The 14052-nt window shown below is 39.0% G+C and overlaps 1 protein-coding gene across 3 annotated transcripts; it reads left to right on the forward strand.

Moving 5' to 3' along the window:
• The first annotated feature begins 6305 nt into the window (after positions 1-6305).
• Positions 6306-13066, forward strand: etf1a (eukaryotic translation termination factor 1a). 3 transcript variants are annotated; one of them, XM_076873584.1, is made up of 11 exons: positions 6306-6462; positions 6850-6960; positions 8267-8442; positions 8683-8822; positions 8975-9113; positions 9214-9404; positions 9974-10103; positions 10214-10387; positions 10492-10556; positions 10650-10797; positions 12336-13066. In XM_076873584.1, the coding sequence occupies exons 2-11, from the start codon at positions 6875-6877 to the stop codon at positions 12416-12418; spliced, it is 1332 nt and encodes a 443-aa protein (XP_076729699.1). In that variant the 5' UTR covers positions 6306-6462; positions 6850-6874; the 3' UTR covers positions 12419-13066. The 3 variants fall into 3 exon arrangements, with proteins under 3 accessions (XP_076729699.1, XP_004545479.1, XP_076729698.1); XM_004545422.6 differs by having other exon boundaries at positions 6307-6466; XM_076873583.1 differs by lacking the exon at positions 6306-6462 and adding an exon at positions 6577-6732.
• Positions 13067-14052: the final 986 nt, after the last annotated feature.

Here is a 14052-nt window from a genome sequence, read left to right on the forward strand (position 1 = left end):
GACAGAATGAATGGGGCCATGTATCGTGAGATTTTGAGCCAAAACCTCCTTCCATCAGTGAGAACTTTGAAGATGAAACGAGGCTGGGTCTTCCAACATGACAATGATCCAAAACACACCGCCCGGGCAACAAAGGAGTGGCTCCGTAAGAAGCATTTGAAAGTCCTGGAGTGGCCTAGCCAGTCTCCAGACCTCAACCCCATAGAAAATCTGTGGCGGGAGTTGAAAGTCCGTGTTGCTCGGCGACAGCCCCAAAACATCACTGCTCTCGAGAAGATCTGCATGGAGGAATGGGCCAAAATACCAGCTACTGTGTGTGCAAACCTGGTAAAGACCTATAGTAAACGTTTGACCTCTGTTATTGCCAACAAAGGTTATGTTACAAAGTATTGAGTTGTATTTTTGTTATTGACCAAATACTTATTTTCCACCCTGATTTACGAATAAATTCTTTACAAATCCTACCATGTGGATTCATGGATTTTTTTTTTCACATTCTGTCTCTCACAGTTGAAGTGTACCTCTGGTGCAAATTACTGACCTCTGTCATCATTTTAAGTGGGGGAACTTGCACAATCGGTGGCTGACTAAATACTTTTTTGCCCCACTGTACGACTCGGTTCTGCTTCTATGCCCCATCTATGTTTACTATTTCCCACCGAGGCGTCTAGACTTCTGATTGGCCAACATTTCTACACGGTTAGGAATATATCGCCACGTGTTGCTTTGGCATGTTCCTAGCAGCGTTTTTCTTCATTTTTGCGTTTACGTGTGGACGGGATTATTTTTTAAACAAAAAACGGAAAATCTCTGTTTTCAACAATACCCGTGTACGTGTGGACGTAGCCTTAGAGAAAATGATTTCTTCAAGTAATTGCTGATAAAAATAGTTATACAAGCTATTGTATAACATGAGGTGTGTTTAGATTACACACACTGCTTCTGCATTTTGGCTTAGATTTTGTTAAATAAATATTGACACACTGTAAAATGTCATGTGGTGTTGCTTATCAGAAGTTGATTTTAAGGCATGCTAAGCATTAGATGATTTTTTCCATAATATGTAAAAATGACAGAGGATTTGCATTCTTTTTACCATGACTGTGACCTATCCAGACTTATGCCTACTTACACTGGTAACTATAGGTCACTAGTACATATAAAGATGTCACTATGACAAAACAGACTGTCAGTCTTTCCCTCTATGACATTATTACCTGCATAGGGTAAAGCTTGCTTTAAATACATAAACTTAAATGTTTTAATGTCCTGGAACTCTCTGGCTCTATGTGAAAAATGTCCAAGTATCCAAGGGCAGAAAAAGACTCATTATCCATTTTGCTTTAAGTGTCAACTTGGTTTTAATTTATAACATTAAGGCTACTGATTTATTTAAGAGAGAATAAATTCTTCATTCAGAATTCGGATTTTAAACCTGATAAAATGTCAGAAAAGACAGTAAAGAAAATTGTTAATTTTTCCTTATACTTATAGTAAATGAAGTAATACAGTAAAAAAAAAAAAAAAATTTCCCCAAAATGTATTATGCTTAATATTTAACACTGTGAAAATTAGCATAATTCTTGATCATATTATTTTGTTTAGTGCACTGTACAACCCAGCCACAGGAGGGGAACACAAGCCAGTGGACTCCTGGTGCCATTCCCAAGCCTACATAAATGGAGTCTGGAAATCAAAGGCATGATGTTGAATGTTGTCAGTATGCATGACCCACAAGTTGGATATAAGTTAGAAAAAAAAGGAATTTTGAAGTAAGTTAGCTAATCAACAGAGTCTCCAATCGACATGTAGGTGAAGGGAACAGGAGTGATGAAGAAGGAATAGGCATTTTTATAAAATAATATTTTTCACATTGCTTTCATACAGTAGGTTATTCTCGACATAACTGTGCTTATGCTCTTTTATGAAATACACAGAAAACCAAGTAAAATTAATTGATCCATACCATGATAAGTTGTTGGGTGTTGATTTATCCTTTAATGATTTCACTGAATTATGAAATAATTAAAATTATTTCAAACAACATGTTTTTGAAATTTTCTTGTTTACTTTTAGTGAGTATGGTGCTTCCCACATCCCTGAAAATCAGAAATACAAACTTATGATTTAAAAATATGTAACAGAATTAGAATCATTAAAACATTAGAGCATGTGTCATGATGTAACTTTCTGACTGGTAAAACCCAATTATAAACCCTGAAAAGTAGAATCACAGGGGATAAAAAAGGTTTTAAAACATGAATTTGCCACTATTATCATGATTTTAAAAATCTAATTTTTAAACAATTTAGCTAAAATATAGGGAATCAACAACCTGTCAGCCTTTTGTCCTCATTTTATCTCCTCATAATGCTCATATGTGATGACCAGGTGAAATAAGGACTAGCTTGCCTGGCCAGGAGAGCTCCCATTCACAGCACAGCAAGCACCATCCATTTCCAAGTGACAGATCATTACAGCTCTGATGGTCGACAGATGGTGATGAATTGGCACTGATACCGGAGCTGGACAATTTTAGAGGCAGTCAGTTGCGCAAACTGCTTTATCACACTTTCTCCATGATGTTGCCATCCAGTGAGTGCCAAATGATGTCGGAAACACCACAAACCTCCTCCCACTCTCCAAGCTCCCGAGAGAGTAATACTGAAGGGATCATCCTTGAGCTTGTTATTTGAAGCACAAACAGATGTTTGATTGGATAGAAACAGTCACAATTCACTAAAGACGCTGAATAACATCCACCATATGGCAGCCTAATAACATCTAACAAATTGCATGCCACATTGATAATACAAACACACAACAACACCTGACCTCATCCCGCTGAGTAATGCAAAGAAACAGAAGCTCTAATGATCTCATGTAGTTCACCAGTTAAAAGGAATAAGTAAGACGGTGAGGAAGCCATTTATTTATGTATTAACCAATGCTGTCATCTAGTGGTCTAAATCTAAAGGCTTGAGTATTCCTTAACTTCTATTTATGTTTTTTTTTTCTGTGTAGAAGGAAAAACCTCAGATTAACTATCCTGCATCCATTAATGTATTTATATAAGTGTCATTTAGGATTTCTTTGAGACTTTTATTGCCGCTCAGTTTTCATATATATTGTTTGTAAATACATGGTCTTTTTAGAACAATAGTGATGATGTCACGGTGACACATCATATCTCATTTCTTCTACTGGACTATACAGATTGGATTACTACTAGATCAGCGGTCCCCAACCTTTTTTGCGCCACGGACCGGTTTATGCCCGTCAATATTTTCATGGACCGTCTTATAAGGTGTCGCGGATAAATACAACAAAATAAAACTAGTACCGGTACCGAAAAAAAGAAAATTTATTCATAACACAGGTGAAAAGACCAAGGAAAACCGAGTAAACGATAAAAACGATAACAAAATAACGCTGAAAACCGATTAAAAACCCTGAAAACTATACATTTCACACCTGAACCTCAACTCTCGTGGCCCGGTACCAAACAACTCACGGACCGTTACCGGTCCGGGGGTTGGGGACGGCTGTACTAGATTATATGCAATACATTGATTATAGAATTTGTTGTAGAACATATTTTAACACACAGACACATGCAATATGAACCTGCTGGCTCAGTGATTAATCAGTGACTTGACCTAACCACACAATGGTTACTCTGCATTCACACTACAATTTTAGGCTGAAACAGCTCATCCAGTAGCTTACACCTGCGTCATCAACCGAAACGGCAGAAACAGATCAGGTGACTGACTTGACACACCATTTTTTAAATGATATTATTTGGAAAAACACTTCTGTACTATCACTCACGCCAACTGAAAGCCAATCTCTCTCTAGTGCATGCAATGGGTGTCATTTACTATATGGGTCATTATCCATATGGGACAGCATTGCTGCAAAATTGCTGAGGGAGCCATCTTAAGCCAAAGTGGCAGTTAAACGTAATATCTGGTTGATGAGTATCAACACTAGGACTGAAGACAATGAAAAGACTTCATTAACTGTATTACCTATGTACTTACCAAAGTGACTTACTTAAACACTGATAAACAGCATGTGTGGACAGTCTTTTTATGGAGTATATGCGGTGTTGCTTTTGTTCCTTTTCGAGTGTAAAATGCATTTATAAGTCAAAGGACTGCTGTAAGTAGAATACAGTGGCAGTATATAGTAAGAGTTTCAGGATAAAAAAGCCCAACTGAGTACATTTTGAGTACATCTCTTCTTTTTTGTTAACTCCAAATACAATTCTTCAAACTAAAGTCATCAGAAGGCGTGTGCTTAGCAAAAGGAAACATTTGATTATAAGGTTTTAGTTGAAAATCTATCCTATCCTTTAAACACCCCAGTCGGAGAGATAAATGTAGGTTAAGTGGTATGTTGTTATGTAATTTTCTGACTGGTAAAATCTAATGATTTAGACTACTTTACCGGACAAGGGGGTCACTGTTGTTTCGCACCAGTGTGCATATGGCATAGAGCTAGCCATCAATACATCAACCATTAGCTGGTAAAGTAAAGTCCCACAATGAACCTTTAGTCTGAGTGGCTTGACGATCACCATTTGCATTTGGCTGAGAAGATGAGAAAATCTATCCTTGACTTATGTATCACAAGGTAGAGATATTTTAAGCATAACATTTACTTTTGATTGAAAAACCTCTTACACTCTCTTGCTTTGTACCTTAGTATAACAACTCCTCTGTAGCCAATATATTGCAATAAAACATGTTTCCCCTGCCTTGCCATTTTCTATACTGCCCTGTATTATGTTTTCCTACAAGCTAAATAGTTGAGTTTAATCCTATGACCCATTGTTAACCCAGAAAATATGATTCCTTCCCTTCCTTTTCTCCTTATTGTCTTGAATTTATCATTTTTTCCTGAATACTTTTTGTCCCTGTTTCCCACCTGTGCTGCCATTTCTTTTTAATAATATTAGTGCATTTACTTCCAGTTTACAAAATGCCACCTCCACCCGATCTCATTTAAGTTACTCCTTGGCCAAAGCAGCTGCCATCTGATTTCCCCTAATACCGAAATGTGCCAGTACCCAAATAAATTTAATTTCACTCCCCTCCTCCACTAGGTAGAAATACAGCAGGAGTGCTTCTGTAACAGGCCCTGTTGTTGTGAGCGTGAAGACGGATTACAGTCCTGTAAAACTAGAGAAATAATGAGCAGAGGAGACGTGCCTCCGCTCGCCTGGTCAGTCTTGCCAGAATTTATTACACAGGCACCAGCAAACATCTTTGCTTCTTTTGTTACTTAGTTTACCTATAGCTGTCTGGTTTCCATCAGTTGTGTTCACCATTAATCAACGAACAAAGAAGGCAAATTTGGTTTTAAAAAAATCCATCCACTCTCCTCTGCTTATCTGTGTCAAGGTCACAAATACAACAACAAATACAAAATGGAACCCACATTATCATGCTAATGGTTTGTTATGAAGGAAGAAATCTACATCCTTACATACTGAACTTTCTAACATTTCTCATGAAATCTAGAAGAAATTAACCAAGTGCATTGAAACTAAACATTAAATGAACTGAAGCTTTGGATCGTATGGGAATGACAGTGAATACTAAAGGACAATAGTGTCTGCCATTACCCACACCTATAGTGTACTTACTCAAAGTGGAAGAGCCGACGTAGCCTAGATAAACACAGTGAAATGCACTGCACATCATAAACTCAGCCTCAATTAACATGAGATAAACGTCACAGTATTCAGTGTCTGAGTGAAGTCACTTGGGTGAGTAATGAACTGTTTCTCCCATCTAAAAGAAGCTGCACAGTCCTGAAAATAAATAAATAAATAATAAAAATCTTTGAATAGAGGAAAACAAGAGTTACTGAAGACAAAACTAAAGGAAGATAGACCCACAAACAAGCAGCAATTAAAAGAAACTGGATTAAAGGCTTGGCACGAAATAAAGCATTTTGGTGATGTCCATAGGTTCATCCAGTTATTCAAAACTATCCTTATATTTAAAATTATGTCATGTTCATTTACTTTTAAGCCCCTGGAAAAAGAGGGCAGTGTATAACAAATGGTTAGAACTTCTAAACAACAAGAGTCATGTATGGACATATTAGTTTTGCAAAATCAGGTAACTTGTTTTGCAAGTTTGACTTTGACTACAAGCCCCATAATCCACCTATTACCAGCTTTGGCGATATTCTTTAGGTTCCGTCCAATTGTTATTGAGATTCTACAATTGACACGGCAGCTAAGGCATGTCATTGGTTTCTAAGTGGTTTCCAGGAAGTGAACGCCACCGATCTAACCACCTCCCACATGTGAGCCCCCGTCGTTAGCACCACGCGCAGCGTGTAGAGGAGAGAGAAACCGGTCGGAAAGCAACGTCATTCATCGGACCACCGACTTGACGTAGCGCAGCAGACAGAGAGCGGAGCGGAGCCGCGTTGTCCGAGGCAGGTAAAGTACCATCCAGTATATGCCAATATTCATAGGGTCTAAAAAGCTGGCAGTTGGTTTCCATATTGTTTCCAGGGGAACACGAGGAAAGTAGGTCGTATTAGATAAGAACAGGGTGGACACTAGGGCCTGGTAGACTGTAGGCCTGTTTCCCCCGCGCTCTGCATTGAGCAACACATCCCGGTTTGAGTCTTTCCTTTACGGTCAGTCCAGCTGCCAGCACTGGCAAGGTGCCTTAACGGACACCGCGCCACTAGTTTGGAGAGGTACACGGTTCAGCGATAGATAAATTAATTTATCCGATAACACTGTAAACGATAGTCAGTTTGTTAACTGGCGGGTGCAGCGCAGATGTTTAGCTCTTCTTTTTCCACGTCTTTCAGGTGCTGAAGCGATCACAGCAGAAAGATGGCGGACGACCCCAGCGCGGCGGATAGGAACGTGGAGATATGGAAAATCAAGAAGCTGATCAAAAGTTTAGAAGCTGCCCGTGGGTAAGTAATACATTTTTGTCACATTTCGAGGTAATTGTCTGGTCGGCAGTACTTGAGTTTAAGGGTTCGGGTGATTGTGTCAATGTATACCGCCGCAGCAGCTGGAAATGGTATAAATGGGGCCGAATTTGGGAGTGGTTAGCTTAGCATAGCTAACTTAGCTAATCGTTGCTTTTGCTTGTCGCTAGTTAGCCAATTGCTAGGCGCTAACGGATGTCGCATTTAATCTCCCTGGAAGTTGAAAACATGGTTTATTTTGGACAAAACACATTTTTTTGTCAGTGTTTATATTTTGTAGCTGGCATTCCGAAGATTTTTATTCAGTTCAAGCTAGTAAGGTTGATGCTAGTTTTGTTGCTAATGAGAACCGCTAATAGACGTCATCTTTGGAAAGAGGCCGGCATGGGTGTCTTAAACAAAAAAAGCAGAACGTTGACGAAAAAGGGAAGGCCGGCAAGCTTGTAGTTACAGTTTCACAGTCCAAATGACGTTCGTCTGCTCTTTTTACACGCAAATCATACGACAGAGCCTCTTAATTTCCTCTAGAGTCCACTAAGTTAGTCACCTCATGGCAGCCGAACTGCTTGCCAGTTCATTACAGCGTTACTGGTTTCAAACTGGTCAGGTCAAAAAGAATTCGAGATCAGTTGTTGGCCGACTGGGACATTGTGGGCCTCTTGAATTATCAAACAAGGCATGTGAATGTGGGTGTTACTTCACTGGCTTGTAGCTTGCTCTGCGACAGTTTGACGTCTAGTGTTGCGCAGAATTTGCTGTCCTGTGCTCCCCTGCCTGCCATGTCACACACTCAGTTGACTGTTTGCCCTACATTTATCCAGCCTCTTCTACCTGGCTGTGTGCGTGTCAGCCTGTACTGCTGTGATTCATCTGTTGATTGGTTGTAAATGAAAGGACAACAATGCAAAGTAGCAAGACTTAGTCCTTGTTTCAAGGACAAAGATTGTGTACTGTGTAACTGAAAGCCCATACCATTTGTCCCTCAACCTGCCAGACCTTGTCAAGGTGATATTTTGCCAAGAAGCGTTGTGTATTTACAAAACTAAATTAGAGCAAACAATTACGCTATCTTGGAGGTAATCAACTGGTAATAAACATGGCTCAACTGGTTTGGCATAATCAAAGTTGATTATTATATGGCCTTGATATTAGATGCCAGTTTCACTATGGCATACCTAGGAGTGGCATAATTGTCAGTTATTCAGTCTATTCCATCACTTCTATGGCTTCTTGGCTGTGTACAAATGCTGTTATATGCACTAACATTACATCCTCACTTTCTCTATAGTAATGGCACCAGCATGATCTCTCTGATCATCCCTCCAAAGGACCAGATATCAAGAGTGGCCAAGATGTTGGCTGATGAGTTTGGCACTGCTTCCAACATTAAGAGTCGCGTCAACAGGCTCTCTGTTCTCGGGGCCATCACCTCTGTACAGCAAAGACTAAAACTCTACAACAAGGGTATGCATGTAAAAGAATGCCTATTTTCTTTTGGGAAATGGTAGTGGTTCTTGGGGGCAACAAAAGAAATTCATATTGGCATATCATTGTATTATTGTAATATTTTCAGCTATAATTGTTCCAAGGGGTTTTTTGAAAAAAGAGACAACTTAAAACATAGGATGTATTTACTTTCAAAACATTCAGCTCCAGTCCTCCTTTGAATATTCATGGTCTCTGGCTTTTTTCTTCCCTTCCCAGTGCCACCCAATGGCTTGGTTGTGTATTGTGGCACAATTGTGACAGAGGAAGGCAAGGAGAAGAAAGTCAATATTGACTTTGAGCCTTTTAAACCAATCAACACCTCCCTGTACCTCTGTGACAACAAGTTCCACACCGAGGTGAGAGAATTTCCTTAGTATTTTGATGCACATGCAAAATATTTTTTTAGAGAAACTCTGTGGTATGTAAACATCGCCTTGGTCTTTTTATTATTCTTTCTGTCTTCCGCATTCTTATGATCCGTTCTTCCCTCACTAATGTCCCAACACAGGCATTGACAGCCCTGCTGTCTGATGACAGTAAGTTTGGCTTTATTGTGATCGACGGTAGTGGGGCACTCTTTGGCACACTGCAGGGCAACACCAGGGAGGTGCTGCACAAGTTCACTGTGGACCTACCCAAGAAGCACGGTACTGAACTGGAATGTTTAGAAAATACATTTTACGTTGTTTGTTTTGTTTTTGTTTATTTGTTGTTGGTTTTTTTTTAATCTTTGCTTTGCTCTTTCAGGCAGAGGAGGACAGTCTGCTCTGCGTTTTGCTCGACTGAGAATGGAGAAGAGACACAACTATGTGAGAAAAGTAGCTGAGACAGCTGTCCAGCTCTTTGTGTCCAATGACAAAGTTAATGTGGCAGGAATGGTCTTGGCTGGCTCTGCTGATTTCAAGACTGAACTCAGCCAGTCTGACATGTTTGATCCAGTAAGTATGATGTAATGAAACAACTTTTTTTTTCCACAAATTTCTCACTGCAGTGAATAGATGTCCAAAAGAAGGCTGGTGATCTTTTAAGTGTTTTCTCTGAGTTGTATAAATAGGTATATTTAATAACTATCTACTATTGTAAGAAATAAACACTGGTATTTGGTAGTAGTGATGAAATAGTGACATAGCAAGTTTATTTTAAACTTGGCACATGATGTGTGCAGCCATACTGTAAATGGAAAGTGCCTTCTTTAATTTGCCAGTAAGCCACTGATATAGCTAACTCTTATGTCTTTACAACCAATAATGGAATGTGGTTGCACAAACAAAGAAAGAGACAGATATGAAAATCTGCATATCCCACACTTCACTGCAAGCTTTGGTTAGCAGTTAATGAGTTTGAGGGATTTTCCAAGGCTTTGGGGAATATAACCAGCAGCATAGTCTATCATTATTGTCAGCATATTTATTGTGGTAGCTTTCTCTATTTTCTTTATCTTGTCAGCAACTTTGTTTGGTTCCTACTTTGTCTGTAAACGTTACTAACAACTCTTTGATTTCTACAGAGGTTACAGGCAAAGGTTCTGAAGCTAGTGGACATCTCCTATGGAGGAGAGAATGGTTTCAACCAGGCTATTGAGCTTTCAGCAGAGGTCCTGTCGAATGTGAAGTTCATCCAAGAAAAGAAGCTCATAGGTGAGTGTGTGTGTGTGTGTGTGTGTGTGTGTGTGTGTGTGTGGTTTTCTTTTTTTTTGTTAAAGGTAAAATCTTCAAACTTTTTCCTGATGATTCTTCTGTATTTACAGGGCGGTACTTTGATGAGATCAGTCAGGATACAGGGAAATACTGCTTTGGTGTAGAGGATACACTGAAAGCCCTTGAAATGGGAGCTGTGGAGATTCTCATAGTCTATGAGAACTTAGACACCATGCGTTATGTTCTTCGTGTGCATGGGGCAGAGAGCAATGGAGCAGAGAATGGTAAACAAACCACTACAGTGTTATCTGCAGTAGCTGAGACAAAAAGCAGTAAATGAATTCTAATTGTGATCCTACAATTCAAAAGTTTCTTCTTTGTTCTTCAGATGAGAAGACTTTGTACCTAACGCCAGAGCAGGAGAAAGACAAGTCTCACTTCACGGACAAGGAGGTAAGTGCTGCGGAAGAGGAACTGATCTCTGGGAGTTAAGTTGGACCCATTGCCTGTGATGTTATACCTTACTAACGCTGGTTGCGTTTCTAGACGGGGCAGGAACATGAGCTGATCGAGAGCATGCCACTACTGGAGTGGTTTGCGAACAACTACAAGAAATTTGGAGCCACGTTGGAGATAGTAACAGACAAGAGTCAGGAGGGGTCCCAGTTTGTCAAGGGCTTTGGAGGCATTGGGGGTGAGCACACTGTTGTTTAATAACAGTTGAATGTTTGATCAAAATGAAGTTAGGAATATATTTGATATATGTGGTTCAGTGATGATTTCGTCATTGGGTTGTTATGATGATCTAGTAATTGTACTCGAGTATAATTCATGTATTATGCACTTGAAGATCGTAGCAGTAGAGAAGATAGACAGTTCCTCTTCTGCTTATTCTGATTCATGCTTCATCTTGGTACAGGTAAGGCCTCATATAGACATTGTTGTACAGTAGAAATTTGTATTATAGAGGGCTTCACCATGTAAAATAGGAGAATTGGGGCAGAGGCACTGTTGAATTGTTAGTTGTATAAAAAGTAGAGATACTTGTGGCAATTTAAATTGGTTTAGTGGTGTAATACATTTTAATGAGGATCCTAAAAGGATTTCAGGACTTTGTGCTTTTCACAATAGAAACACCATCATTCCAGGACCCCTAAAAGCACTGTTGTTTTTTTTTTTTTTTTGAAGAAGTAGTAGTTAAATTGTTAATTTTCACCTAATATTTTAAATTAGAAGTAATTTTAGACAAAGGAAGCATTTAACTATTAGGGGTTTTATTAGTTATGCAAATGATTTAGGTTATTTAATTATAGGTAATAAACAAAATATATTTTAGAATTCAGTAATAAACAAATGGTACAAAACTATAATACCCAACACATCTAAATAATTGAATTATTATAGAAGAAAACTGTTATGGACAAGTTGAAGGAATTTTGCGTAACAGGTTATGGTCGTTATGCTAAAACAAAAGCATTTATTAGGAAAAGAGCACTATTGTGAAACTATTTGAATTTGACTGACGTCACAGTTGGCTGAAATAAAACAAACACAATTTCATTAATTATTGTGAAGTTTTATCGCAATGCACCTACACCTGTCTTATCCATCATCCACACTGTTCCACCTCAGTTTGTAGCTCAGCAGGCCTTGGACTCATTCATTTTAGGTATTCTGCTTTGGACTTTGCTTTTTATTAGGCCTGAGTAGATCGCCACACTCAGGGTTCTCTGCTCAGTTCAGCAACCCGTCTGGTTCTCCACATTCCACACTTCTCCGGCTCCATATCCCATCCATGACCTGTTCAGCCTGGCAGACATTCCTAGTCTTCTATCCAACTACAGTCCCCTGTATATTTATCAATGTTATCTAGCCAGCTCTGGCTTATGCAGTCTTCATATCAAAATGAGTGTAAATGATACATGTTGCTAGGCAACTGGGCAGGGTGAGTGGATTTTACATTAATTTCTGTGGGGTCAAAGTGACATGTGGTAAGTATATCTTTTTATTCCACACACTCCTAAATGATGAGTGAATCCATTTTTAGTTAGTCATGAAATCTTTTTTGTCTTCAGAGTTTTGTTTGTTTGATAACCCTAAAATGACCCCCTTGGCACTTCTAATACTAAAGTCTAATACTTTCAGAATTCATGTTTTCCCCTGCCACTGTTTAGCCAAAACAAGTTGCCATCATATCACACTACTTAATCTCTCATCTTTTGTATTCCTCAGGTATCTTGCGGTACAGGGTGGATTTCCAGGGCATGGAGTACCAAGGAGAGGACGATGAGTTCTTTGATTTGGATGACTACTAGGTAGTCTTGGACTGATATTGGGAGAAAAAAATGAATGAAGAAATAAGGAAATGAAAATGCCACCTCTCTTGCAGCAAGCGAGAGGTGCAACTGTGTTGACCTATATATATGACAGACACACCTTCCAGTTCACCTGTTGCATACACAAACTTGCACATACTTACACAACAAAATGCATCACACAGGCCGAAGAGGAGTGAGATTTTCTTTCATCCAGAGAGGGAGAAAGCCCTTCCTGAATAAATCCCTGCCTTAGAGTGCTGGTTCCTTCCCCTAGTTGGATTGGACTTGACTCATTTTTGTTCTTTTTTTTTTTTTTTTTTTTTTTTTTTCTTCCTCCCCTCGATTTTGAATGAACACAACAGCAAGTTCCCAGATTCCTCGTTGCCGCTGTCCCCGGTCCTAAGATGAACTTTGGATTCACTCCTGACATACAGAAAATATATTTTCCTTTAATGCATCGTCATGTCCCTATCCCCTCTCCCTTCCTTCTATGCTTTCTCTCTCTCTTTTTTTTTTTCTTTTTTGCATTTCATTTTTTTACTGGTAACTGCTGCTGTTGTATTTTATGAGAGTGGGGGATTTTTTTTACCTGGGTTTCTGTAGAGAAAGGGGGACAAAGTATTAAATTTCAACTGCTGAAAACCATTGCTACCTCCTCATCTGCTGTGGTCTCACTCCTGTGCCATCTCATTTACTTAAAAGGCTGACCTTTTCCTGACAACAAAATTGATATGTTTTGTGAGTGACGCGTGCATGACTTTTAGACAGTTTAGTCATCTTATTCAATCGTCAGACTTGCCACATAATGTTGAAATTTTCTACATTTTAAATTTCAAAAGGCAGTAAAATCACATCTTTAATACAGCTATTCATTATAAATCTTGGCCTTTACATGCAGTCATCTCTTTAAATGAACTTCCCTTAAATGAAATATCCCGTGTACACATTGGATTGCATTTGTACATTTATCTGACCACTTTTATAAATCTAAATTAATTAAAAATCTCAATTTGTCATTGCATTCCTGCCGACAGTTTTTATAGGATGTGTTGGTCTAGAAAGTTGGTTTTGACATTTGCGTGTCGAATAGGGGAGCAAAGGTAAGAGCAAATGACCAGGTTCTCATTCATAATGCAAAGAGCAGAATTCGTGAAGACGTGTTCCCTTAAGATTTGTAGAGAATGACCTTGGTAAATCATGCCTTAGATTATAAATATAGCAAGCTGAGGAAGTAAACCTACACTGGTGAATGATGAGTTTTCTGGCTCCAGTTGCTGAGAAGGCAAACAAACTGACCTGCTTATTATGGTATTAAACCAATGATGGCGTAATAGACTGGAGGGTTGGGGATGTGAGTAATTCAAACCCATACACTTCGCAGGGATTCGCAGGAAAGCAACAACAGTTCAGCTAAGGTGAAGTTATCCCAAAGATCCTGGTTTATTGCCTTGTCTGGATTGCTCGGCTTAAAAGACGAAACAAAAAATCTGGACCAGGCTTTCCTGCGTCTGTATTGATGGAGTTTCAGGTTTTAAGCTGCAATGTTAATTCATCTATTGAACTGGTTTCTGGTTGTTAGTTGTTCTTGTTACCAGTTTTGATTATCTGTCACTACTTCGTTGAATTTGTTT

Source organism: Maylandia zebra, linkage group LG2, assembly GCF_041146795.1.
Source record: "Maylandia zebra isolate NMK-2024a linkage group LG2, Mzebra_GT3a, whole genome shotgun sequence".
Classification (NCBI taxonomy): domain Eukaryota; kingdom Metazoa; phylum Chordata; class Actinopteri; order Cichliformes; family Cichlidae; genus Maylandia; species Maylandia zebra.